General features: G+C 34.0%; 1 protein-coding gene and 1 non-coding gene across 2 annotated transcripts; one reads left to right on the forward strand and one right to left on the reverse strand.

Annotated features, from left to right (window-relative positions):
- Positions 1-331: 331 nt before the first annotated feature.
- Positions 332-26564, reverse strand: LOC138694885 (juvenile hormone acid O-methyltransferase-like). The gene is made up of 5 exons (XM_069819049.1): positions 26430-26564; positions 22293-22666; positions 14356-14488; positions 10006-10153; positions 332-9659 (listed from the first exon to the last, which is right to left on the reverse strand). Exons 2-5 carry the CDS (start codon positions 22658-22660, stop codon positions 9478-9480), a joined length of 831 nt encoding a protein of 276 aa, XP_069675150.1. The 5' UTR covers positions 22661-22666; positions 26430-26564; the 3' UTR covers positions 332-9477.
- On the forward strand, positions 9763-9834 carry TRNAA-CGC (transfer RNA alanine (anticodon CGC)). Its single transcript has one exon. It is a non-coding gene; the product is annotated as a tRNA-Ala (tRNA).
- Positions 26565-27243: the final 679 nt, after the last annotated feature.

Genomic DNA, 27243 nt, shown 5'->3' on the forward strand with positions numbered 1-27243 from the left:
GGCTATATATCATCAAAATATTACTCCGTTAGTACTGAGAAAATTTGTTTTTGTATTCGTTTTTGCAACTTCAAAAATAATTTTTTACTAAGCTGAAAATGTCCCCCGATCATAGAATCACCCATATCCCGTATCATTGTTATGGTCTCACTTGATACCACCCTGGATGGGAGACTGATACATGTCTCGAGACGAGGACTGACATGTTTCAACGTGTATGCTGTTGCTTTGAGACCCACATCACATTATAATCTGTATTGGAGTGGAGAACAGAGCATTATAAGATAAGTAAATTGATTTATTAAATGATAATAATTTACTACTTACAAATTATGTAATTTATTAAACCTTAAATGTTCTGTTGTTAGTTTACATTAGATTACAGTTACATAAATGTATTTTATAAAATAATTTCAGTTTTTAAAGGTATATAAATTTATTAATGAAATAATAATAATAATAATAATAATAATAATAATAATAATAATAATAATAATAATAAACTGTATATAAAGTCTATAATTTATTATTTCTTAAACATTACAACTAAATTATAGTGTTTACAATATCTTGCCACTACCCTGTATTTACTGTTGTCACGCCAGGAGAAGGCGGCTGAAGTACTTAGACGGGGCGGAGGGGAAACCGTCGTGCATGCACACCGCGCTGTTCACAGCAATATTCCTGTTTCACAAACATCTACTGCACGTGTCTATGAGTCTTTGAGACTTTGTGAAAATAATAGTGGGGTTTTTACTGTAGTGTTTTATTAGTTTCAACAAGATAATTGTTTTCAGTATACCACAAATCTTGTATTGCTTTTAGTTATCCTTTGCTTTTCGTGTTAATAGTGTTGATAATAATATAGTTAATAGAATTTATGTTATTGTATACTGTTATTTAAGTTTATAGCAGTTTTTTGTTTATTGTAAATATGTCGACAAAGAGGAAACAAGGATTGACAATCTATAGCGAAGAAAGGAATATTATTAGAAGTGCAAAATAATTCTGTGATGAAGAAAAAGAACAACAGTGCCTTTGTATTCCTCTTACGAAACCTACAGCAAAGGTAGAAAAGTACTCTAATCTATCCACAAGAACAATACAGCGTATAAGGAATGAAATGAAAGACTGCACAGAAGAAAGTGCGTTGTCAACACCTGAGGGAGAAAAAAAATGTAAACGTCCAGACTACCGAAACGCAAATATAGATGACTTCGACGGGAGATTGACAAAAAAGATATAATTGAGAATTTTTATTTGAAAAAGAAAGAGGGGCACCGGCGTAGCTCAGGAGGTAGCGCGTTTGCCTGCTGATCTGCAGTTGCGCTCGGGAGTGAGTTCGATTTCCGTTTGCGCTGACTACCTGGTTGGGTTTTTTCCGAGGTTTTCCCAAGCGGAAGGCGAATGTCAGGTAATCTATGACGTATCCTTGGTTTCATTTCGCCAAATACCATCTCGCCATCATCAATTCAATCGACACTGAAGAAGCTAGTAGTTATTACAGTGTCGTTAAATAACAAGTAAAAAAATAGTACCAAGCTGCAACAAACGTCCACCCTTTTACAAGAGAAAATTGATTTGAAATGAAAGACAACATTAAGACGAATACTGAAGAAAAAGGATTTCAGGTGGAAGAAGTGTGCAGCAAAAAAAATGGAGGAAAACATTGTAAATTAGAATACGTGAAGATATCTGCAGCAAATAAGAAAGCTTAGGAAAGTGAAAAAGCCGATTTTGTATCTGGACGAAATGCGGATAGATAGGCCTACCAATTTAACGTTTCCCAAGTGCTGGCACAATAAAAATGTTACGGGAGTTTTGACTGCCGTAAATGTGTCCAGAACACTCATTGTTGTTCATCAGGATGGGGGCGGTGGGGCTAATGGCTTTGTTGAGAGATTCGAATTAATATACACGGCTGGAACATAAACAGACGATTATCATGGACAGATCATACTCCAGAAATTTTGAAAAATGTGATAATGATAGTTATAGCGACAACACCGAAGATGCGGAATCTTTTATGTCTGACTCCGTTCCCGTGTATCCAAGTAAGTGGACTGAAGTTTTCAAGTCAGAGTGTAGCGTAAAGTTCCCCCGTCCTGCCTATCTACTCCCCGCGCCAACTCGTAGCGCGAAGACAGTATATTTATGAAACCTTAAATTTTATCAACAGTAATCTCACTAGAAGAGGCTTTGATTTAACTAGAGAAAATCAAAACTCGGGTGGGATTTAATTGACTATTACACGATTAGAAGAAAGTATATAAAGATTAGACAAAATAAAGTACTCTAATACAATAAAATAGGTATTAATTCTGCAGTGCTTGGGAAAAGTGACACAAGTCAGTTTCCACAAACCTTTTTTGATAATTTATTGACAACTTACGGAACATCTGCTTGCTTGGAAAAAAATACATAAGTATTTCTCCCATTACAATAATTCATACAGAAAAAAATCAAATCGACATAAACCAGTGTAAGTTGTCAATAAATTATCAAAAAAGGTTTGTGGAAACTGACTTATGTCACTTTCCCGAGCACTGCAGAATTGACTTACTGAAATTCTATTTCACTAATGTTAGCTTCACCAAAATGCTTGAATGGAGCCACCATTTTCAGTTGATTATCTATGCAGGAAACAAATGATGATCACAAAGCATGTTTTGTAGTACCGTAAAGAATTTTCATTTTGAAACAAAGAAACAAACGCTAAGGAAGTGATAAAAACAAACAAATGCTAGGTAAGTGATAAAATTTTAGCGATAAACAGCCATGATTGGTTGAAACACGTCCTTTCGTACCGTTTTATTGGTCAAAAGTAGTATAACGTAGTAAAAGTGGAATATCAAAATATAATTTATATAGTTTTCCTACAAATTCAGACATACATCAGCAGAATACAAGAAATAAAGATAATATTTTTATTAAAAGTTTTAACACAACCCTATATAAAAATAGTTTCTTTCATGCTGGTCTTCTTATGTATAATAGCCTACCAAATTATCTTAAAGAAATAACTGCACACCAGAAATTTAAGAAAGCTCTTTACAAAATTTTAATCAAAAACTGCTTTTACAGTATGAACAAATGTATTGAAAATTGCCATAACTGAATAGAAAAAGAACGCCTTACTTCAAACATTTTACTTCCTTTATTCAAGGTCCTGACTTCGAGAAGGGATGTCTTCTCATGAAGGACGGATTGGTCGAAATTGACTCCAGGCTGTTAAGTGAAATGTGATTTGTCTTGTAAAGTGTTACATCTGATCTTGTGGTTGTTATTTGTTAATGTGGAAATTATTTATAATTTTTGTTGAAATTTTGTATGTTGTATTTTAGTTAATGTACTATGTTGTATTTTAATTATGTTGTAGCCTAGTAATTATGTGTTACTTTTATCATGTTCCATATCATGTATATGATCAGTTGGACGCAATAAATGAATATGAATATGAATATGATTGTTATAGATATGAACTCTAATGATTGAGTCTTCTGGGAGGAATTTAACATGTACAGAAATTTTTTCATGTTTGTGGAATGTGAAATTAAAATCATACATGGATAGAAATGCAAAAAATGGAGCAGTGGAGAAACATATTGAAAAGTGTAAAGAAATAAATCCTTCCGAAAGATTTTGTGGCAAAACGAATTCACAACTTCAGGTGCAGTTTTCGAAGGGAATTGAAAAAGTCAAGGACTTCCAAACTACAAGGTCATCACCAGACAGCGTTTATGTACTCACCCTTTGGTACTTCAACTTGCTGACTTTCTTAACAGACAGAGAAACTCCAAGAAAAGGTGCTGAAAACATTGCCGGAAATGAATCAGAAACCCTGGATGTGGAGAATGATAAAGATGATACGAGTACTTTGTAATTTTGATTATAATTGAAGAGTCTGAATTTTCTGTCCTAGTTTTAAAAACAAATGTACTTCCTTTCCGGAGATGTCTGAGTATCTTGGCAGTCTTTGTAAGACTTTAAGTGCCCAGTATATATTTCCATTCACCAGGTACTATTTCTCCAGTTTGGGTATTTTTTTCCTCACTGGTACAATCTCAAGTGTGTATGGATTGATGATACATGAAACCATATATCATGAGACCTGTGTATTGCCACATGCCTCGAGGTATCGGTATGTCTCATGTGTATGGGCCGCTTTAGGAGGACTGATTTAGGAAGTAAGAGAATGTTAGTTATTTTGTCTTTTCTTTTAGGATCAATCATATATGTATTTGTAGTATTTGAACTAAATAACTTATAATTCTTCTACAAACTTCACCTGTTAACACATTTGTACTTTCATCAGTTTAATTTGTTTTTATAAATATCGAACAGTGTTCATACAATCATGAAACGTTATCTGTGGTCTGTGCACCAGGAAGAGGAAACCTTAGAAAAACTGGTGCATACAATTAAAGGTGTATATGTGAAAGTTCATTGAAATAGGAAGAAAAATCTAGGTACTTTTAAATTTATATAAAAGAATCTGACTTCTGTTTAAAGATAAGTTACAAATAAAAATAATATAACATAACTTTCTGATAAAATGTGTCTTCTGTTGAATCACATTCATTCAGCTTAGTGACTATAGTACATAACGCAAAAGAGCTCAAGAGATGGTTCAAATTATACATTTTCTCAAACTATTCAGTAGTAAGCATAAATTAGAATCATATCTATTGAGCGATAATTAAAGAACTTGTTAATTGATAAACAGGTAATTTGCTAGGAGACGTCGTTGCATATAGACCACGGTAAAATGAAGTATTTTCCCTGGACCAAAAATACAAGATGCGTTGCTCGTTTCACCTTATTATGAATAAGTGTCGGGGAAAGTGACTTATTTTAGGTTATAATTCAGAACTTGTTCAATATTTAGTAAGATGTTTAGGATTAGTGTAAAACTGGCCTATGTGCAATGACGTCTCCTAGCAAATTACCGATAAACATTTGTATAAAAATACTTTTTTATTATTCACTGTTACTTTCTGTGTATGTAAAGATACACTCTTAATACTGAGGTCTGCATGTACCGGTACGATAAGATACTATGATATAAATTGAAAATGCGAAAGTTTAATTGCCTACTTCAAGCATTTTTGAAATTTTGTAATTCTTGCTACAGAGAACGTTTTTGCGAGAAATGGTCATTTAAAGAGATGTGTTGAAAGTTTAAAAGAAGCATAGTATCACTTAAATATTCACTTGAAGACACGAAACATATTAACACATAAAAAGTCTATATGAGGCGGTGAGTTCCAAAACTTCATAAGTGCAACTGACATAATTTTTCTGGGAAGCAAGAAAATCTTAAATTTTTTTTACCAAACTGCAATTCTTGAATTGTTCGCTACCAAAATGAACAAAATTAGTTAATAAGAGCAAGTTGAGAAAAAGAAGTTCATGTTTTTCACATATACTTTAACACAATAACAAACTGAAATACGTACCGGTATGCATCAAGTTTTGATGCAAACAACTGAATGTATCAAGTTTTGATACGAAATTGTTTGCAAGCATGGAGTTTTGTTGCAACTTAAAAATAACAGAAAATTGAGTTAGTCATAAGTAATGACTGAAAAAAATTGTAGTTTTATTATTTAATCCAAACCTGAAACAATATTTTTTTTACTCTTTCATATAAAATTATGATTATTACAATTAAAAGTAACGAACAGCTAACCTTCTTTAACATTTTAAATTAAGCCACACGTGCTTATATAATTAACACTAGTAAGTTTGCCATTTTATCAATAATTTAAATTAAGTGTTAATTCAAATGTATGTACTTAAAACTTCTGTTATTATATCACACCCTTAAATGAAGAAAAGCTTGATCTCCATATTTATCAAGATCACTTTCCACAACACTTCCTTCAATAATGTCTTTGTAGAACTTGAGAGCTACATTTTCACGCCACTCATTACAGAAGTGTTATTTTTTATTTTCAGTACATCTTTGAGTTTTGCTACTAGGAAGCAGTGTTGTCAATTCAAACCTCAAGAAAAAAATATAACTTTACCTTAAAATTACAGGAAAAATACCAAATAAGTTATTGTTTGCTTTATAATGCCATGCTGATTCTACAGTTTCAGTGCTGGCATTAGTACAGAGTATGACTGTATGAAGTTTTTTTGGGTCATCTAGATAAATTAGAATGTATGAAGCTTTGATTACAAAATTACCATTCTTTAATTGTATTAAGTTTTGAGACAAAATGATTGAATGTCTTACAGAGTTTTGGAACAAACTCTACATTTTCAATCTAAAGAAAACTCCTAAACAATTAGATTTGACACAAACACTTGGTGTAATATAATGCACCGAATTGACTGAAATAGATATCTCATTTTTTTTTTTTTTTTTAATTTTTACACTTATAAAGTTTTGGAACTCACTGCTTCATATATTCCATTTAATATAAAATAACATAGGCCAATGGTAGACGTACAGTACAACTTCATTATATTAGACAAATAAAAAAAAATCTTTTGGGCAATTTTTACATTGAAGTGGTAAAAAATATATTAAAAATACCGGTACCATAATCAAAATAGCTATTTTTTTCAATTATTTTAGAATTAACAGTAATTCAAGCTGCTTAAATTTTGGGCTTGTAGACTATTTTTATTTCTGTATGTTATTTTCCATGAATTTTGGGACTTTTGTCGTTAATTTTTCTTTCGCGAGTTATTTATGTTATTCCAAGAACATAGTTCAATATCACTAATGATATTATTTAACTTGTTAAATTGATAGCTTTAACTATATTAAATATTGACACTCTGTGGTACTTAACCTAAGTGACTAGTTTTCTGGGACTATGCAATCTTCACTAGTCACTTAGGTAAAGTACATGATAGTTTCTATATTTAACACAGTGATGATATTTTAGTTGTTAATTTAACAAGTGTAATAATATGAATAGTGTCAGACAAATTCAAATTTTTGAGCCATTAGAAATGCTACTGTTAACTTACTGTTCAAATGTAAATGTTGACACAATTTACTTTCTCACTTAATTATGTCTTACATGATATGGAAATTTTAGTTACGTAATTGTTTCTCAAGCTTAACTCATGACATCTGATGGATAAACACTCTTTTGTTCTGTTTTAAAATTGAAGATTACTAAAGAATAGTAAAGTTAGAAGTGACCTTAAGATGTCGACCACTGGCATGTTAATATTAAATATTCAAATGTAGCACCTCGTGTACAAATTTCATGATGACCCTCCTAATTCTGCTTCTCACCGTCAGTATACTGTATTTTAAGGTTATATGTGACAGAAACAAAATCCCAGTTGCTAAATTTACTTAGGTATCGAGTAATAAAATTATTATTACCATATTTCTTACAATATGTTTTGCTATGTTCTTTACTTTTAATATGAAATTTAAAAAAGGGCAAGTATCAATGAAATATAACTTTTCTTTTAGAAATAGAAAGAAAATAGGATTTTTTTTAATTGGGTCCTTAAATTTCCAACATTTTATAATATGTAATTGTATAAATCTTTATTTCTATTTATTTATTTTTTTTGTAATATAAAATACGTTAGGTACCGGTACTCTTAATGGTGTAAGAAAGGGGCGACTCAGGTGCCCACTTGTTCCTGAGTCAAGGAGCCCAAAAGTTGATTGCTTTGGATCCCTTTACTACTCTCAAACTACCAGTTCGGAATATTATCGAAGGCCTCAAGAATACAAGTAATAGCACAGTCTAGTACATACAGCCATGAAGCTTGAGGTGATTTTTTGCATTTCTTGCGATACAATGCTCCAAGCGATTAGCAACTGAAAGTACTAGGAACAATAGATTGTGCGATAGTAGTGATCCTAGTGGCTAGCAACTAAAGTTCAATTGTCATTGGATGCATATTCCCTACATACTGAGCTTCGTGATTGTATGTATTAGACTGTGGTAATAGCTTGAAACTGTGCCGTAGTGTTGCGACAAATCATACCCAACTGTACAAAAAGACTAATTCTTTCATTCATACTATTGCATTTCAGTACAAAACATTGTTACGATGAAATAATATTGAAATAAAGAACACTTTCGTAGAAGAGATTATTGCAGTGTCAATTTACCGTGCGTTTTTGGTGCAAAGAGATAATTTTTTTTCTTTTTTTTGCTGTTACCGAATTTTATTAGGGTGCAAGGAAAGGAATGTAATGTTACTAAAACAAATTAACAACCAAATCACGCACCACTCTTTTCTTTTTTCCTTTACTGATCGGCTGTTGTTTTTCCTCCAGTCTGACCATATATTCCTTACACCGTGATCTGACATGGAAGGGTCACTAATGCTACAACACTTCGCTTACCTGTATTCTAGAGTCTAGTCAAATATACATAATATAATATATATGCATCTGAAAGTTATCAGGGGTTATAGGCAGCTATATCTAGCCCTGTATTTAGCTAGTGCTATGCCCCTGGACCCGAAAACATTTTGCATCATCCGCCAACTAACTTACGCAAATTTTTAGGCATTTCTCAGTCAAACTGTAAAATAAAGTGGCATGTAGCAACAATTTAACTTATGCTATGGGGTACTATTCAAAGCAGGCATCTGCGAAGTAAGAAAAATATTGAAAATACAATTTCAGCTCCATTATTTCTTCAAAATTTTGTAGCTCCTACGAATTTTCTGGGCCCGGGCTTATGTGGCTCATACGTAAATACAGGTCTGGGTACACATTTTTACATTTTTGTGAATTAACTTTGTATTCACTACATGTTCAATTCTGATTTCCGACGAAATGTCGAGAAACTTGTTTTCAGAATCGTACAAAGAAGGGTGCGAATTAAGATTTCTGATGAGGGGGGATAAAATCCTATATAGAGAATACCATAATTACATAAAATTATTGTTATTCTCATTTGATACACATCAACGATTGGTCACACTGAGTTGCTTGTCTTGCATCTTGATCATAATAATAATTAAATCCATGAGCAGGCTTAAGATAAGATGCATAATTTCTAAGTTATTGATTATTGTCAGCTTGCCGGAATGATAATACATCAATAATATTTTCTTTGCTTACTTTATAATTTGTAAAGTAGGAATCATATTAAAAAAATATATATTTTGTGATGGGGATAGAAGTTATCCCTGGTAAGGATATTACTATGAATTTATGAAAGGGGGATAACTTTCTAACAGGGGGGGAAATCCCCCCCCAACCCTTCCGCTAATTCGCACCCAGGTGCAAAGAATACATCATCTTCACATCCTTATTAATAACATAACGACAGTGTTTTGCTAAGAATTCATATTTGTACTATAAAACTCGTTGTCGTGTATTTTGCACTATAATAATTGTAGTTTTCATAAAATTTGTTGATTTCAGGTTAAACCAACAAACAAATACAAATCTGCAGGCTCCTCCATTACGACCGAGACATCGAGATCGGCCGCAGTTTCTTCAATCCACTTTGTAGATGGCACGAGCATTCAAGGTTTTCGCGCGTATGCGATAATGAGTTCGTATCGAACAGCGGTGAGTGTTTCTCCTGCATTATTATTTTCTTCGACAAATTTTAATTTTGATGCTTCTAGTAGACAATCATTGAGATATTCTTCATGTAGATTTTGTGGAATGCGGTCAAGGAATGGATTGACAGCTTTGATCGACTCTGGTATAATGAACAAGAAAGAGAAGCCATATTTTAATTTGAACTTTTACCGCTAGGTGGCAATATTCTATATAAGCATTCTTAATAGTAGTCATAAGAGTCAGGGGGTGTAACTCAGTGGTAGAGTGTCTGCTTCGCATGCAGAAAGTCCTGGGTTCAAATCCCAGCTCCTCCATAATTTTAATTTTTGTCATCACATAGTTTAAAACAATAACAATAGATCCTGTATCTTTATTCATGTTAAAGTATACTTCACTTTTCATCTTATTGAACCGTTTACACTGAGCATGAAACATATTACTGACATAACATTCTTGTATAGATAACATTAAAAGCTGATAGTCACCTTTGAGGCAATCAGTACTGTTGTAGGTGTACTCATTTTTTCTGCATTCACATTTAATGACATCCAATCCCACCTCTCGAAGCAGTTCGTTGAATTCTTCTCCAGGATCTTCTGACTGATGGTAGGGCGATATGAAACGATGGACATCCTGATATATCAAAAATATTTTAGAGTCTGTAAACAGATTAAACAGTTTATTCTCTTCTTCTATTTCTTACATTTTTTCTCTTATTTGGTATTATTAATTTCAAATCATTACTAATATCTATATTATCGAATTAAACAGAGAAGAAAAGAAAGGTTGAAATTAATTATGTTCACGTTTTCCTAGCAACGAAATATTTATTTATTGTATATAATAGTTTGACAAACTATGAATTCAGTGTTGTGTTGTTTTCTGCAATTATGGTTCTCATAACAGAGGAGAGGGTGTTTATATTCGAGCATAATTTTCGGTCATATGGAGTCCTGAAATACAAACATACTCTGAAAATCAAGAGAAGTCATTATGGCATGCAAGGCGACATAAGACTGATTCCGTACGACGAAAATTCTCGACGATAGCTAACGTTTCTGTGTTATTTGGTGCCTCATTGTTAAATCGCTCCTGGTACTGCTGTTTAACGTGGCGCAAGCTCGGCCCATTCTGACGCCCCACTCCATATGACCGGAAATGATGCTCGACGATAAACACCTTCTCCTCTGTTGTGAGAACCATAATTGCAGCTCTAACCCCAACACTGAATACAATATGTCAAACTATCATATAAAATAAATAAATATTTGGTTGCTAGGGAAACGTGGGCAGCAGATGAACGATAATTTCAGCATTGTTTGTTTTGGCGTTTACTCGGCATATAATAATAATAGTTACAAAATAATATTGCACATAAGCAGTTCAATGAATGAATGAATATATATATATATATATATATATATATATATATATATATATATAATTAACAAAAATTAGTAATAAATAAGTAGAACTTAAAATCATGTACATAAAACATGAATGAATGAATAAATAAATAAATAAATAAATAAATGAATAAGTAAATAAGTAAATAAATAAATAAATAAATAAATGGGCGCAAGTGGGTGGGTGGGTAGATATTTGGATGGTAAGTAAGTAGACATACAGATAGACAGATAGATAAGGAATAAAGATCAATAAATAAATGAATATAGGTGAATAAGTAAGTTAGTAAGTGAGTGAGTAAGTAAATATAAGTAAACTAAATAAATAAATAAATAGTACTCAGGAATAGACACAGAAAAATGATTAAATTAATAATAAATTTAATATTTATGTTAAAGGCATATGATTCGGTTAAGAGAGAAGTTTTATATGATATTTTTATTGAATTTGATATTCCCAAGAAACTAGTTCGATTAATTAAAATGTGTCTCAGTGAAGTGTACAGCAGAGTCCATATAGGCCAGTTTCTGTCTGATGCTTTTCCAATTGACTGCGGGCTAAAGCAAAGAGATGTACTATCACCTTTACTTTTTAACTTTGTTCTCGAGTATGCTATTAGGAAAATCCAGGATAACAGAGTTTGAAATTGACGGGTTACATCAGCTGCTTGTTTATGCGGATGATGTGAATAAGTTAGGAGAAAATCGAGAAACTATTAGGGAAAAGACGGGAATTTTACTTGAAGGAAGTAAAGAGATAGGTTTGGAAGTAAATCCTGAAAACACAATGTATATGATTATGTCTCGTGACCACAACGTAGTACGAAATGGAAATATAAAAACTGGAAATTTATCCTTTGAAGAGGTGGAAAAATTTAAATATCATCGAGCAACAGTAACAAACATAAATGATACTTTAGAGGAAATTAAACGCAGAATAAATATGGGAAATGCTTATTATTATTCGGTTGAGAAGCTTTTGACATCCAGTCTACTCTCAAAAAAGCTGGAAGTTATAATTTATAAAACAGTTATATTACCGGTTGTTCTGTATGGTTGTGAAACTTGGACTCTCACTTTGAGAGAGAACAGAGGTTAAGGATGTTCGAGAATAAGGTACTTAGGAAAATATTTGGGGCTAAGAGGGATGAAGTTACAGGAGAATGGAGAAAGTCACACAACACAGAACTGCACGCATTGTATTCTTCACCTGACATAATTAGGAACATTAAAGCCAGACTTTTGAGATGGACGGAGCATGTAGCACGTATGGGCAAATCCAGAAATGCATATAGTGTGCTATTTGGGATGCCAGGGGAAAAAATACATTTGGGGAGGTCGAGACGTAGATGGGAGCATAATATTAAAATGGATTAGGTAGAGGTGGGATATGATGGTAGAATTAATCTTGCTCAGGATAGGGACCGATGGCGGGCTTATGTGAGGACGGCAATGAACCTGCGGGTTCCTTAAAAGCCATTTGTAAGTAAGTATGAATTAATATCATGTAGTTAGATATCTAATGAGTGCAGTAAATACGTAGATGATAGTTAAATCTTTATGTAAATAAATTGACAATACCGTGAAGAAAGGAAATTAGTTAAAAAGACTGGATGAATAATTTTCGGTAAATAAATAAAAAACTCGATACAGGGAAAATGTACACTCTTTTTCCTCGGCAGGGGCGTTCGATCTGCAACAGTAATGTGCCTACATGGAATTCACAAGAGCGAAACCCATTTCCTGGCGAGCACTGTGTGCTACTTTATCTCTGCGGACCGTTCAATAACACGCTTAGTACATTTGAGACCTATATACGAATTTGCAAAGACAAAACCATTTGAAAAACTATCGAAATTGCTAATTAGTAGTAACTTTTTAAAAGTGAAAAATGTAAAGTTTAATTTTTGCCAACTAACTTATTATCAAGGTAGTATAAAGTGGAGACAGTTTACCTTTCACTGAATATCACATTTTTAAATACAAATAGATTGCGCGACAACCCATGGAGGGTCAAGATCTACAGGTGACTGCTGGCCTCATGTCCACACTCCGCACGCTCAGTACAGGAGTAACGTGTGGTTAGCGCGATGATTCCTCCCCACCCCCGTCGCTGTTATAGACGGTTTGTGAAACCAGATTTCGGTACTCACTGTAGATCCCGAAATATATTCATCACTAGGGCTAGGATTTTGATGAAATTGCATCTTTTTTCCAGTAAGCCAGAAACATAGCTGCTTTAGTATTTATATGTTATGTGATAAACTGAGTGTTTAAGACATATTTGTTAGGGCATTATTTTTTGCATTTTTTGCCTATTTCAACTCATAAGAGCATATTTTGTTTTATTCGGTCATTTTTTAAGCATTTTCATTTAATTTTGGCCATAAATCTCCATTATTAATGTATAATAATATTTATTTCCTTTGATATTTTCTTTACACATTTTGTCCATTAATACCCATTATTTTTTTAATATTTTAAACGTTTTTCTACACAAATATTGGCATTTTAACGTAGTACACCCCATGTAATGGATCAGTACAACCACCCATTCAATATAGACTCCTCTATACCTGCCAATTCCGGATAAGAGTGGCCTTGTGGTAGACTACATGGAAACTAAAAGTAAATTAAATCCATGGCGCTACAGCTCATGAACGGCCAAGACCGACCATCTGACTGCTGACCTCACGTCCACATGCCGACGCAGAGGTGAACGATCATACATGGAAACTACATCAGGTAAAATAATTAATTAAAGTATACTACTTAGAAAAAATTATGTAAAATTTAATTTAATTACTAGTCTAAATATTAAGTAGTACAAAATCTCTTTTCCTACTAAGCCAGTTATGTAAGATCAATTGTTAGGGCATTTTTTAAAGATTTTTAGGTCATAAATGCATTGTTTTAGGACATTTTTCCATGATTTATAGATCATCAAAATCCTAGCCCTATTCATCACGATGCTATGTGGGCACCGGTCCCATACACTGGCCGAAATTTCATGTAAAAATTTTCTTCCTCGTGAAAACTCGAATCGCTGCTCATTCCGTAATGTTAATCCAAGTCATGATGCCTTACACCACACAGTTACGGCGGAACAAATATTCATTTTATAATATAAATTCACATTATTTGTGATGAAAAATTCTAAATTTTCCGCTTAATATATCTGCGCAAAATTATTCCTATGTAAGAAAGTAATCCTTCGAGAGCAGGAGATCTGGGTAGGGAGAGCTTTCAAGGAGAACACATATTATATCTCCCTCTCTGCATTTCAGGGCACTAAACATTGCTTTAAATATTTTGTGAGTTGTGTTAAAAATCTTCACTGAAATTACTGTTCATAAGGCTAGCTAATAGAAGGCCTAAATCCATAGGTAACTAGTAAAGAGGCATTACAGTTAATGAGACAAACTTTACCTCCATGTATATTCTCCACTCGGGTTTCTGGTACTGGGAGTTGTACACGTTGAAAATGGGGCATTTGGCCACGAATACTATGAGAGCTTCTCCACCAGGGCGAAGCAAGTTAAATATGTTCCTCACAGCTCTTCTGAAAGTGAATAAAGTTAACATGAACAATAAAGTGTTACATATTTTTATTTTATGAAAATGCGTGCTCAGTTTTATGCATCTTACATTGTAATCAAACTCTTGGTTTTAGATTTCAAAAATATTATAGATCGCATTATTCTTTTAACTTGGATTTCTGGAAATAATAATAATAATAATAATAATAATAATAATAATAGACTAATAATAATAATAATAATAATAATAATAATAATAATAATAATAATAATAATAGCGTTTATTGCCAGAAAAATACAATGCAAAGAAGTTCTAAATTAATATGATTCCAGCACACCCCTGAAAGAGAGTGTTCTCATGCGCAGGGGAGGATTCGATACATAATGAATTTACATGCATGAATTACAATAAAATAACATCTAAAAATTAAAAATTACTCATAAAAAATTGCTTACATACATTCTTAAATTTGAAACTGTTCCAGGTAAATAGATGTGGGTATTTCGTTACTAATTTGTTATAAATTCTAGGGCCGATATTAGTACTATGGTTGAAAGCAATGCTCGTTAAACACTTGGGTTCAAAGATACGTATTGTATCCATGCCTTTGGTTTTGTGTTTGTGACAATATGATTTGAAATATGTGTGATATTTGTGTATAAAATTTAATAATGCATTGATATACATTTCACGTATTTTCAAGGCTTTAAATTCTAAAAACAATTTTTCGGTAAGATAAGGAGTAACTGCTAGCACGTCTGGCCGCGAAACCAGGTGGGCCGGGTTCGATTCCCAGTCAGGGAAAGTTACCTGGTTGAGGTTTTTTCCTGGGTTTTCCCTCAACCCAATATGAGCAAATGCTGGGTAACTTTCGGTGCTGGACCCCGGACTCATTTCACCGGCATTATCACCTTCACCTCATTCAGATGCTAAATAACCTAAGCTGTTGATAAAGCGCCGTAAAATAACCTACTAACCTACCTAACCTAATCATTAGGTTTTTTAGACATATTTTAATTATTCTTCTCTATAACAAATCTAGTGGGTTAAGTTTAGTTTCATAAGTACTATACCATCCTAATAATTCATATTGGGTTATAGGGCGAAATAAGGCAAGGTAAACTGTACATAGTACATCCATTGGAAAGTAATTTTGTAACTGAACAAAGTAATATTATATTACACCTTAAAAAGGCAAAATAGGCAAAATAAAAATTGGTTCTATCACTTTGATTTACTCCAAATCACATTTATATCTATGCAAATAATGGTTTACTTCCACCCAGTAAAAACGGTATTTTGCCAAACATCCGGGCTCTAGTGATGAGCATGGAGAGCGATTCCATCAGGACATTTTGAAAATGGAACGAAAGTATCAGGGAAATGGAACGCTTCCACATATGTTCGCGGACTACTGTTGGACAATGACAGGAGATGCCCCAGGAGTACAAGCGACTAACAAAGAGAAGCCGTTCACGTGATTGAGCCCTTTTATTTGAGGTTAGTGTATCTATATAACCAGGGTTAGACATACTAAACAAAATCTAATTTTACATTAATTTTTCTCGACCCAAAATTAGGCCTAAGTTAATTTATAAATATAGAGGAAGGAAAGAATTTCAAAGTGTATTTTTAGTATTTCTATTTGAGGTTAGTATATCACCAAAACTAGAGGTAGTAAACAAAATATAATGCCATATTCGTTTTTCTCGACCCAAAATTTGGGCAGTTAAGCTATTTTGAGAAAGGAAATAATTCAATGTGTAATTTTGTTGATCAGTGTTATTGATTGGTGGAAACAATTTAATTATTTATAATTTTGATTCAATACTCACTCACTCACTCACTCACTCACTCACTCACTCACTCACTCACTCACTCACTCACTCACTCACTCACTCACTCACTCACTCACTCACTCACTCACTCACTCACTCATATGAATTCAGACTATTGATTATTTCAAACTTAAACAATCCTACATTCTGAGTGCTTGTGTTACGAACAGGATTGGGTTAGCTTAACATAGGTGATATAATGTTGCTGTACATGATGGTTCACGAAGGAAGATCTTCATTTTAGGATACGACTTTTTAAACCATTTTGAGTAAAACGAAAGCTCATTTGTGAACATGTGACCAATTTGAAACAGTGTATATTTTATGTCCGTTTATTTTGTACCGTATGCGTACATATAAATGTTCTATCATGACCCTGACCGAACGTTAGTGTTGTGCCACACGAATGTGGAAACAAGAGACGGATTACTTCATCGCATTCGGACTCCTTTTATCGTAGGATGAAATTTTAATTAAAAAATGTGCTTCCTGTTTGATACTGTCACTGTACCGTTCCTTTGCAACAATGCTCTTGATGAAATCCTACAGCGCATTGTCACAGGTTTCCACAACGCTGGATTGACCGTTCGCCCATCTTACCAACTCATCTCGACTGGCCACCTCGCAGTCCTGACCTCACAACCTGCGACAATGCGCTGTGGGGTTTCATCAAGTAGGAACGTACGACACGATATAATGAATTGAAGGATGTCGTGTGGAGCGCTTTCCAACAGGTTACACCAGCAATGCTGAGACGAATGTCACACTGAACCTGGCAACGCATTATTTTGTAAGGAGAATTATGGAGGACATATTGATCCTTTGGACACTTAGGATACACAGTTAGTGTAAAATGGATGTATGTCTGCATTATGACCGGTATTACGTAAATAGTGTGTATATTTGAGGTATTTGTAGGGGATAACGGGACTTTGTGCCCTGCTGTACAGTGGAGTACATAATAGTGAGGGTCATATAAGAACAGTTCCTAAACAGCAAATATTGTCGTCCTTGTCAGTGTTGCCAACTGTTACCAGATATCACACGATCCTTCGTGCTACATGACTTATTTACTTACCGTACTTTATGTTGAAAGGTTATTCTAAATAATTCAATAATTTGTAATATGTTTTCGTAGGCAAACTATAAGAGAAAGGGATCAACATGTCAAGTATTTTGTCTGGCAATACGAAATGCATTGGTTTGACTAAACAATTGACTCACGAGACCTAACCTAAAAATGTATTTTGTTTGACCACATGAAATTATTAGTACTAACTCCGAAAACTTACCTGACTATAGTCTTGAATTATAACCACAACGCAACACATAAAATAATTATTATGTATTAATATTAATACTGATATTAATTAATTATTAGTATGTTTAAATTTCACTAGTTACCAGTAACAGGCTCAGAAATCTAGTACAATTTCAATTTCATGGAACTCCAGTACCGACAAATATCGTCGATATTTGTCTCAGCTGCCAACATACTAGGTACAAAATCACTACCATTTGTAGTATTTGTCAGTATCGAAATTCGAAACGAAATTGGCAAAAGAAAATTCAACCTGCAAACTAGAAAATCACCACAATCCACTAGCATATGTAGTAATGGGGGAAAAATAGTTAGGTTTCACCCTTAGGATATGAAGTAAGTGTCCCGGAGTATACTTTCTGTTCAGATATTATTATTATTATTATTATTATTATTATTATTATTATTATTATTATTATTATTATTATTAACTTATTAATTCTCCAGTGTGAATAACCCTATTTCACCACACTAGGTATGTTAGGGTTTTGGTTATTATACACACAAATACTTTAATAATTATTATTAAGTTTGAAATATTTTCGTTATGAAACTGTTGAACGACGAAATGTAACACTGTCTTTTGAATATCTTCGCAATTGGTTTGTAGTTCATATCACAAGATTCTAAGGGTGCTATTCATAGACATTTCGCTAGCCCACACTACAAGCGTACTAAACTAGCCCCGGCTATCGACTGGTTACTTGTACGGGGTTCATATCATATCATATCGCTAACACTGGTTTATGAATATGAAAAACGTTAGTTCGCTGATCATCCACCGGAAGCCCGCGCTAAGAATGTCTATGAATACGGCCCTAAATGACTAACAAATTTATGTCTCTTCCTGCTATGAAGAGATCAGTCTTATAAGAAATGAACAGTTGTCTGTTGTGATTCACCTTCTGGAGAGGGAATTTTGAAGCGTTCAAAGTAACTTTTGAATGTCCCGTGTCCGCTTACAAATTGTGTGAGGATGAAGGCTGGTGAGAAGTATTTTGAGGATAGACGGTAGGGAACTGTCGGGAAAAAAAATTTACGGACATTTTTAACATTTTCATTTTTTCTTTTCTTGACTGAGAAGTTTTGGATAGTTATCACAATTTGAAAGCACGCTATTGTAATATGTATTAAGGGGAGAGGATGGTATTTTTTTAAACTTTTTTCCTATTTGGTGTAAATTATTAATTTTTTGTATGTAGAGAGCTCATAGTTGTGGCAACTGAACCAAATAAAAATATTTTGAAAAAAAATTATTTGGGGGCTCAAATTTGAAAAAAATATACCCAATGCAGGATTGTACTAAAACCGATATATCTAAATCGTTTTTAAAGATAGATTCAAACAGTTTTTGCAATGTATTTGCAAAAGTATGTTCTACAAACTGTCTGTAACAGAATTTTGATATTAGCCCCTACGTTTGTAAAATAAACAATTAAAATTTAGTAACAATTTTCTAATTTCCTTTCTTGCAAACAAACGGACGTATTTTTAAAATGAAATCAATTAACAACATTCTGTTACAGAGAAAAGTTTCCTAATAGTCTAAAGAATGTGTGTTCTAAATTTCATGCATGTATCTTTAATAGTTCAGAAATTGTATTCATTTTGTCTGGCAATGTAGCAAAAAAAAAAATGAAGTTACTGGAAATCGATAAAAGCGGGCGTGTGATTTAAAAATCCATAGCGCAGGAAGTTTAAAAATGACGTCTCAACATCCGATAAGGGCACAAATACCCACAAAATGTTATGCAATGCATTCCACACATATCAAAGGATATTTTAAAGAAAAAAAAAATAATTTAATTTACCGGAAACAACAATAAAAGTGGGCGAGTGATTTAAAAATCCATAATGCAGAAAGTTTAAAAATGGTGATCCACACATATCACAGAGTATTTTAAAGATTTTTTTTTAATTTAGCCATTTTTCATCAAAAATACCATCCTCTCCCCTTAAGATAAACTCATTTATAACCCACTATCATATCAAGACACAATAATCACATGAGACATGACGCTACATTTTTTTTTAAGAAAACAAATGTGTCGCAGTTGAAAACCTTCCCTGGCAGTAATGATGCAAGGCAACTAACGTTTTTTTTCTCCAGTTGCACATTATTACAGAAATTAAAAAACAATTCTCAGAAAAAGAATAGCAGAATAGTAATAGTACGTTAATATTAGTTCAAGAACAGCAATGAATGCCTTTGAGAGCCGCATGAGGCCAGCGGTCCGCAGTAATGAGTTCCATTGATTAAAACCACGGTTCAAGTCACAATCGCATTTGTCGCATTTTGCTCCTCGACTTCTAAAAATGCAACAAACTTTGAATATAAATGTGAAAAAATGCGACAACCACATTGGACTTCAGAAACGAAGATGGTAATGGAGAAAATGAAATCAGAGATGTTTATGAATTAACTGAATTTAAATGAAATGTTAATAGCATCGGCAATGTTAAAAAATGTATTGAGCAATAGATGTTCAGGAATGGATTTCAAAGAGTGGTGCAATTCATGTAAGTTAAGTGAACAATTTCGTCTAATTGATTTATATAATTCCATCGCATAGTGTAAATTGTGAGCGAGGATTTAGTTGCATGAATCTTGTAAAAACTGGAATTAGAAACCGCCTTTCAGTAAAAAGAGTTAGCACTCTGCTAACAATAAATATTGAAGGGCCTACTCATAAAGAATTTCAATGTTTAGAGTGCTTATAAAATAACGTACTTTAATGTGATGTAAATTCAGCAGTAATTGATTCTAAACATACCTACGTCTAATGATTTAATTACATAAGTATATTTAGAGTGTGGTAAGATAGATTGAAAATAATAAAACTCCAAGAAACGAATTACATAACTTCTGTTTCTGCATACTTTAGACCTATTAATTTTATTATTCTGTAGAATTATTTATAATATTACACAAGCTTCTCGCAATGTGCACAATAGTAATATGCGTTACAAGAACGGTGTGTTGAAGTTTTCATGTTCGAGGAAAAGTTTGAAAAAGCGAAACGTAGTTGAGCTTTTTTAATTTCCGAGAATTGAAAGAAAACATACCGCTCGTTTATCGTACATTATTTTGTGCGAAGATCGTTTATTACATACCTGAAAGAGGAATTTCTAATTAGTTGCAATGAAATCTCCATCTTGGTTTCTGTTCAATAACGGCAAATTTGCAAAACAAAAATATCTATCTGTAACATTGTTGCTTTAAAATGTTTTCTGTGTTTACTATACTCCAGCAGGCCGTGATATACGTCTGTCTTTTTTTTTCCTCCAGTCTATGATGAGTCTGGAATCTTATTGATTTTTTTCACGGCTTCCTTAATGTTACTTGCATCACGAATGCAGTAACTTTAGTGGAGTTGTAGAGTTTACTTAATTTTTGCAAATATTTGAAAACAATAATTAACAGTACAATTTAGGTGAAATTGCAGTGGCAAGTTTCCAATTTATAGTTATTACTATATTGAACGTCTCTAAAAATAATGGTAAAAGCTTAAAGCAGTAAAATCAATATGTGACTTAAGCGGTAAGAAGAGGGAAATTGTTATGTGTATTAGGTTGGGACTACTGAATCTGGAATTTTAGACTTTCCGCGGATTGGTTTTGTGCGGAAACCAAGCAAATATGCACGATCTCGCACAAATATAATTTTGTGCGAGATCGTGCGTATTTGCTTGTTTTCCGCACAGAACCAATACGCTGTAAGTGTGAAATACCACATTCAGTATTCCCAACGTAACACACATAACAATTTCCCTCTTCTTACCGCTTAAGCGCGACATTCATTTTACTGCTTTAGACTTTTAACATATTATTATTTTTAGAGACGTTTAACATAGTAATAATTATAAATTGGAAACTTACCACTGCAATCTCACATAAATTGCAATGCTAATTATTGTTTTTAAATATTTGCAAAAGTTAAGTAAAGTCTACTACTCCACGAAACTTATTGCATTCCTGATACAAGTAAAATTAAGGAAGCCGTGAAAAAATCAACGAGATTCCAGATGCCGATGTTATTACTGCAATATGTTATATAAATAATATTGTTAAAATATTAAAATGAAAAATAAATCATTACATAACCTTACCATTTGTTTTAAGTTCGCATTTATAGACTGGGGGAAGAAAAAGACAGACGTATATCACGGCCTGCTGGAGTATAGTAAACACAGAAAACATTTTATAGCAACAATGTTGAAGAAAGATATTTTAGTTTTCCGAAGTTGCCGCCATTAAACAGAAACCAACATGGAGATTTCATTGCAACTAATTAGAAATTCATCTTTCAGGTATGTAATAAACGATCTTCGCACAAAATAATGTACGATACACGAGCGGTATGTTTGTTTTCATGTTCTCGGAAATTAAAAAAGCTCAACTACGTTTCGCTTTTTCAATCTTTTCCTCGAACATGAAAACGTCAACATACCGCTCTTGTAACGTATATTACTATTACGTTTGTGCAGTTTTTGCGGCAATTATTTATTTTCTAGCTTAAACGCTGGTTTAAACGGTTACTATAGAAACCTCATGCCGCCCCTGAATGTCAACTCCTTTCTAATTGTGGACAGAGTATAGTTCCAGAAGTGCTGACTGGTATTAATAGTTTGAAAACATCGATAGAGACTTTGAGAAGGCTATCTGACCTCTGGTCTAGTATCCAATGCAGACAGTAGAAGGAAAATATCTTGTCGAAGCCGGGAGTCCTGAGTTCGGAGTCGACCGGTATGTCCGTGCCGAGGTCCAGCTGGACGAACTTCAGTTTGGGGTGGCAGTATCTGTCACTGGCGTGCTTGACCATGGCGGCGGACACGTCAGCGCCCACCAGCAGGTCCAAGTCCAGAGGCAGGCGGGGCAGCAGGAGCTGCGTGGTCACGAACCCCGGTCCGCAGCCCAGGTCCAGCACGCGCTCCCCCGGCCCCCATGTCATGCTGCGCAGGTACTCGGACAGCAGGAGGCCAGCGTCCCTCTTCTGCAGGTCGTGTGCCGCCGAATACAGCTCCGCCTTGTCCATCGCCTGCTACACATTACGGCAGTTACAACTTTTGAATTGAAATGACAACTTTTTGCTTGTTTATGCGGATGACGTGAATATGTTAGAAGAAAATCCACAAACTATTAGGGAAAACACGGGAATTTTACTTGAAGCAAGTAAGGAGATAAGTTTGGAAGTAAATTCCGAAAATACGAAGTACTGTATTAGTCTATATCAGCGGTGACCAAAGCGGGTGTCGTAATTACATCGTGTAATCAAAGACATTCAACGTTTGAGATGGACAGGGCATGTAGCACGTATGGGCGAATCCAGAAATGCATATAGAGTGTTAGTTGGGAGGCCGGCGGTATAAAGACCTTTGGGGAGGCCGAGACGTAGATGGGAAGATAATATTAAAATGGATTTGAGGGAGGTGGGATATGATGGTAGAGACTGGATTAATCTTGCTCAGGATAGGGATCAATGGCGAGCTTATGTGAGGGCGGCAGTGAACCTCCGGGTTCCTTAAAAGCCAGTAAGTAAGTAATCAAAGACATTCATACTGGTAAGGGGAGTTTCTTGTACATTGCTGTCTCGCTCACGTACTGAAGGTAAGCAGTGTCGGTCCATGTCGCTCTACAAACCCTCTGTCTCTAGCAGGAACAGGTTTCGTACAGAATGGGAAGAGGAATTTATTCGCTGTTCTGTCGGAGAAAACGTAATATGTTGCTTTGCTCAATGGTTCAATTAGTAGTAGTATAATAGAAGCGACATTACAGAGCATTACGCTGAATACACAGGCATAACAGGTATTATTATTATTATTATTATTATTATTATTATTATTATTATTATTATTGGCGGATGGGTAGCTCAGTTGGTAGTGCAGCTGGCTACGGACTGGAAGGTCCGGGGTTCGATCCCAGGTGGTGACAGGATTTTTTCTCGTTGCCAAACTTTCAGAACGGCCCCGAGGTTCACTCAGCCTCCTATAAAACTGAGTACCGGGTCTTTCCCGGGGGTAAAAGGCGGCCAGAGCGTGGTGCCGACCACACCACCTCATTCTAGTGGTCATGGAAAGCATGGGGCTCTACCTCCATGCCCCCCAAATGCCTTCATGGCATGTTACGGGGATACCTTTACCTTTACCTTTATTATTATTATTATTATTATTATTATTATTATTATTATTATTATTTATCAGCAAGTGTCACCATAATTCTTATATACTTGCCTTAATATATAGGCCTACATCTTCCCTTCAATGATAAAATAATTACCACGCCATATCTCTATTTTAATTTATTTTTTTAATCTTCTGATGACTATTATCAGTTATTTACTAGCTATTGATTTAATAATAATAATAATAATAATAATAATAATAATAATAATAATAATAATAATAATAATAATAGTATAGAGAAACTGATTGAATGTTACGTGCTAGTGTATTAATGAAACGAGTTATTAAACTCCAAGAACTGAAATCAGCCTTCAATCATCTTCATGAAGAGAAAGATGACATAAATAAATGTAAGGAAGCCAGCTATCTAGTGGCGAACGAAATAGCTCGTTCTCTTAAGCCTTTCAACGGAGGAGAGTTTTATAAAAGCGTAATGATCAAGGTGGCTGAAATAATTTGTCCAATGAAAGTTGTTATTTAATTTTGAAAACTGTGCTTTTCTAGACTAAACATTCAAAAGAGAATTTAGGAAATTTCTGATTGTGTTCATGAGGAATATTTATAAAAAGCAAGAACATTTGTATATATTTTTAATTGGTTCTTGATGACAGTAATGACATTACTGATACAGCAAAGCTTGCGATTTTTTTTCGCGAGGTTGATGAACTCAATGTTAGTGCACGAACCGCCACTGGTTGTAGTTTTAATGCCAAGTACCTCTCCCCCGTCTCTTTACTTCTTAGACTGTCACTCGCGTGTATTCACTGCAGCTCTAGTTTTGGTCACCGCTGGTCTATATCATTATGTCTCATGAGCAGAACATAACACGAAATGAAAATATAAAAGTTGAAAATTTATCGTTTGAAAAGGTGAAAAAATTCAAGTTTATTGAAGCAACAGTAATTAATACTCCCTCAGTTCCAAAATATGGTATAGGAACAAACAAAAACAAGTTTGATTAATGCGCATGCACGCACGAAATGTTTCGCTGTGTGGTATTCTGTTCATAGTGGAGGACTATGAGATAGTGCAGTAGTGAATGTTTGTAATCTTTTGTAGTGCATCAAAATATAATATTTAAATAGTTCATTATGAACAGAAATCAAATGGGTACCTGCCCTGGTGTTCCTGTTGCAGAAAACATAACACCAACCCAGTCAATTTTGAATAGAAAATCTGAGACACAACAGTCGTACAAAAACGGGTTATAATTTATTGCAGTTTTTTTATGTTAATTTGCCTCCCTCAAAACAATGAGTTTTTTGTTTTTTTTTTCTTGTATTAATTTGATATCACACAGAATGAAATGTACCTAATTTTTATGTTTCTCTTATGTTAATTTGTCAATGAAATAAGTATCCACAAGTTGTATTAAAATTACGTTATATTACTGAGAACTTTAACAAACGTATACCATAGTTTGGAACAGAATTAATGACATCTTTCTATATCATATTTTGTAACAGAGAGAGTTTAAATGACACTCAAGAAGAAATTAAACGTAGAATAAATATGGGAAATGCCTGCTATTATTCGGTTGACAAGCTTTTATCATCTAGTCTGCTCTCGAAAAAGCTGAAAGTTAGAATTTATGAAAGAGTTATATTACCGGTTGTTCTGTATGGCTGTGAAACTTAGACTCTCACATTGGGAAAGGCAAAAAGGTTAAAGGTGTTCGAGAATAAAGTACTTAGGAAAATATGTGATGTGGTATGGTATGGTATTGTATCTTATGTGATATAGTATAGTCTTTTACAATTTGATGTGATATAGTATATGATAATGCGTAGTATGATGTGATGTGGTACGGAATTGTATCTTATGCAATATGGTATGATATTGTATTGTATCGTACGATTTGGTATGTTATGATATTGTATCGTATGATGTGATACGGTAAGGTATTGTATTGTATTGTATTGTATAGTATGACGTGATGTAATAGGGTATTGTGTTTTATATTAATATGCTATGATACGGCATTGAATTGTAGAGTATGAAGTGATTTGATATAATGTGATATTATATAGTAGCTTATGTTAAGGTACATTTTATCGTACGGTATTGTGTTACGGTATGGTATAGTATATAGTACATCATAATACATTACAGTAAGGTCTCATCGTACGATGTGGTATTTTATGACATGAAATCCAGAGGTATTGTAATTCTGAGAGATTAGAGGTAGAGAGAGAGCGAAACCAGGGTAGGTTTGTTGTGCTATTGCTTATTGTCTTATCGTTTTTAAGAGTTCTAGCTGAAAGGAGCCAAAATATAATGTTGCTGTATAAAATTTGAATTTTCTGTATAATAATTATATTGCTGCATACTTTAGTTTTATACTGTATTGACCCATTCAGTTCTTAATGTGAACATTTCATAACAACTAGCTGGATATCGTAGTTAAGACAAGGTAAAACAAAATGCAAGTCAAGGGATAGATCTAGCTTCTATGTAAGAGAGAAAATTCCTAAAATTTTTATCGGGAATTGAACCCGTGCCCACTGAATTTGTAACCGCATGTAGTACTATTTTAGGCCCAAGCGGAGGACCTGTGCAATAAGCACCGAATATAATACAACGGAAAGTATGTGTAATGTACACTGCACTGTTTCTTCTTACCTGTAGGAAGTGGATTATATAGTTTTAAAGCTATTGTGACTGCCGTCCTCTTCGGCCGAAGGTGAGCCCAAGAGTCTCTCGACTCCATTCAGGGCTGTATTTATATTCTTGAAACACGAAATGTGTCCATTGGATCCATATCTTTTGTTTCGTTTTCTTTTTATCTGTAATGCCCAACTTACGGCGCAAGTAGACTCACACTAGTTCAAGCCACCCCCCTCCCCTCTTCCTACTCCACTTTTTGTCTTTCAAATAACGTTCTCTTTTTATTTTCTTTGCCCGATAACCTTTCAAACGTCTTCATGTCATTTTCGGATGTTTAGACAATACACGTAGATTATAGGGTGCCGTGACTACTGAGACCTGTGTTAGGATCAGGAACGACTTCAGTGCTGGGGAATCAACATGGACATTCACACACCAATGGGTGGAAGAACGGATACCGCACTCGCCATTAGATCCAAGGTTTGTATGTTCCGTCCTTGATCGTCTTTAATATTACGGGCTATTCCATCTCAAATCGACCGAAATATAGAGAAAATTGACCTTGCAATTTTTAAATACAATGAAACTTTTTCTGTCCGTAGACAGCTATGACACAATGCTTTGTACAAAGTTTGAGGCATCAGAACTTCATAGTGTTTAAATTAAAAATATATAAATTTACCGTATTTTCATAAAATTAGCAACTTTAAACTGTTGTGGCTCCGAAACCCTTTCACCCAATGATCAAAATCATGGTTTATTTTGATGCTGAAAAGTTAAAGTTTATATTGGCATGTAAACAGTTTTTCTTACTTTTTATGGAAATGGG

This window comes from Periplaneta americana, chromosome 2 (assembly GCF_040183065.1).
Source record: "Periplaneta americana isolate PAMFEO1 chromosome 2, P.americana_PAMFEO1_priV1, whole genome shotgun sequence".
Taxonomy (NCBI): Eukaryota; Metazoa; Arthropoda; class Insecta; order Blattodea; family Blattidae; genus Periplaneta; species Periplaneta americana.